General features: G+C 37.0%; 1 protein-coding gene across 1 annotated transcript in view; it reads left to right on the plus strand.

Annotated features, from left to right (window-relative positions):
- Window positions 1–543, plus strand: part of LOC112506156 — a 2385-nt gene extending 1842 nt beyond the window's left edge. Inside the window, exons 3-4 of the mRNA XM_025110180.1 lie at window positions 92–170; window positions 536–543. Of these exons, the coding sequence (XP_024965948.1) occupies window positions 92–170; window positions 536–543 (87 nt within the window). The remainder of the gene's footprint in view (window positions 1–91; window positions 171–535) is intronic.
- Window positions 544–1127: the final 584 nt, after the last annotated feature.

Genomic DNA, 1127 nt, shown 5'->3' on the forward strand with positions numbered 1-1127 from the left:
TTACGTGATGAATAAGGTATAATCAACAATTATATTATTACACATTTTGTACCATATGTTTCTATTAAAACCATTGCGCCGTTTTTTGCAGGAAATATTTACGGATGAGTGCATCACGAAAAGCAAACAACAGTTCGAATATACGGATGAACATTATTTTACGAACGATTGTATTTTTTTGTTCATTCACGAATTTCAAGTTTTGTAACGAGCTCTGAGTAGATGGTTTCAGAAACCCGACATATATGCAATTTTCTTTTCATTTGATCTTTCTAACAAACAAAATTGACCTTCAACTTTATATATTAGTTGACTTGTAAAATAACCACATAAACTCATGATTCAAAGCCAAACTAATGTTTTCGAATTGTGATTTACCCGCGCTGCATCGCGCGGGTACACCACTAGTATATATATATATATGAAATAGGGCTTTTTGAAAAGGTTTCTTCTTTTGGAAAAAAGAAAAACTTTGGCAAACCTGATAAACAGAAAGCAGTGCATTTGGTCTATGGTGAGTTTTTTTTGTTAACAGGGTCTTGAATTTGAGCATATACTGATTGGTAAATTCTAGTTTCATAGTCTAAAAGTAATGTTTCAAATGTATATGATTTTATGTATGTGCATGGTCCAATGAGGGGGTTTTTATCGGACACTATGTTGTCCAATGAGAGTCCCTTATCGGTCATGCTTTTGGCGAAGAACTTGTGCAATTTATGTATCGTCCGATGAGGACTTCACTGGATAAAGCATTGTCTGGTGAAGACCTTCACTGGATAGGGTATTTCCCTCTTTGAGCAGCTTATTTCCCATGCGTTGAATGAATTTAATGTGATTGGGGTTTCGAGAGTTGACCGGATTAGATGCTTATCGTTCAACGCTTTGTCTAGAGAGGATGCTCATCAGACAAAGCATTGTTCGGTTTAAATATTCTTGTTTCACAGTGTTGACCGGTAAGGACATCTTATCGCCTAAGTACTATTCGGTGAGGCTTTCATCGTTCAAGGGTTGTCTGATGAGGACAGTCCTTGACCTGAGAGCGTGCCTCATTGATCTAGAATTGTCCAATGAGGACAGTTCATGTCCGGAGAGAGGGCTTTATGTTGGGTTTGAGTTTATGTGCTTAG

Source organism: Cynara cardunculus, assembly GCF_001531365.2.
Source record: "Cynara cardunculus var. scolymus isolate 2C chromosome LG 2, CcrdV1, whole genome shotgun sequence".
NCBI classification, from domain to species: domain Eukaryota; kingdom Viridiplantae; phylum Streptophyta; class Magnoliopsida; order Asterales; family Asteraceae; genus Cynara; species Cynara cardunculus.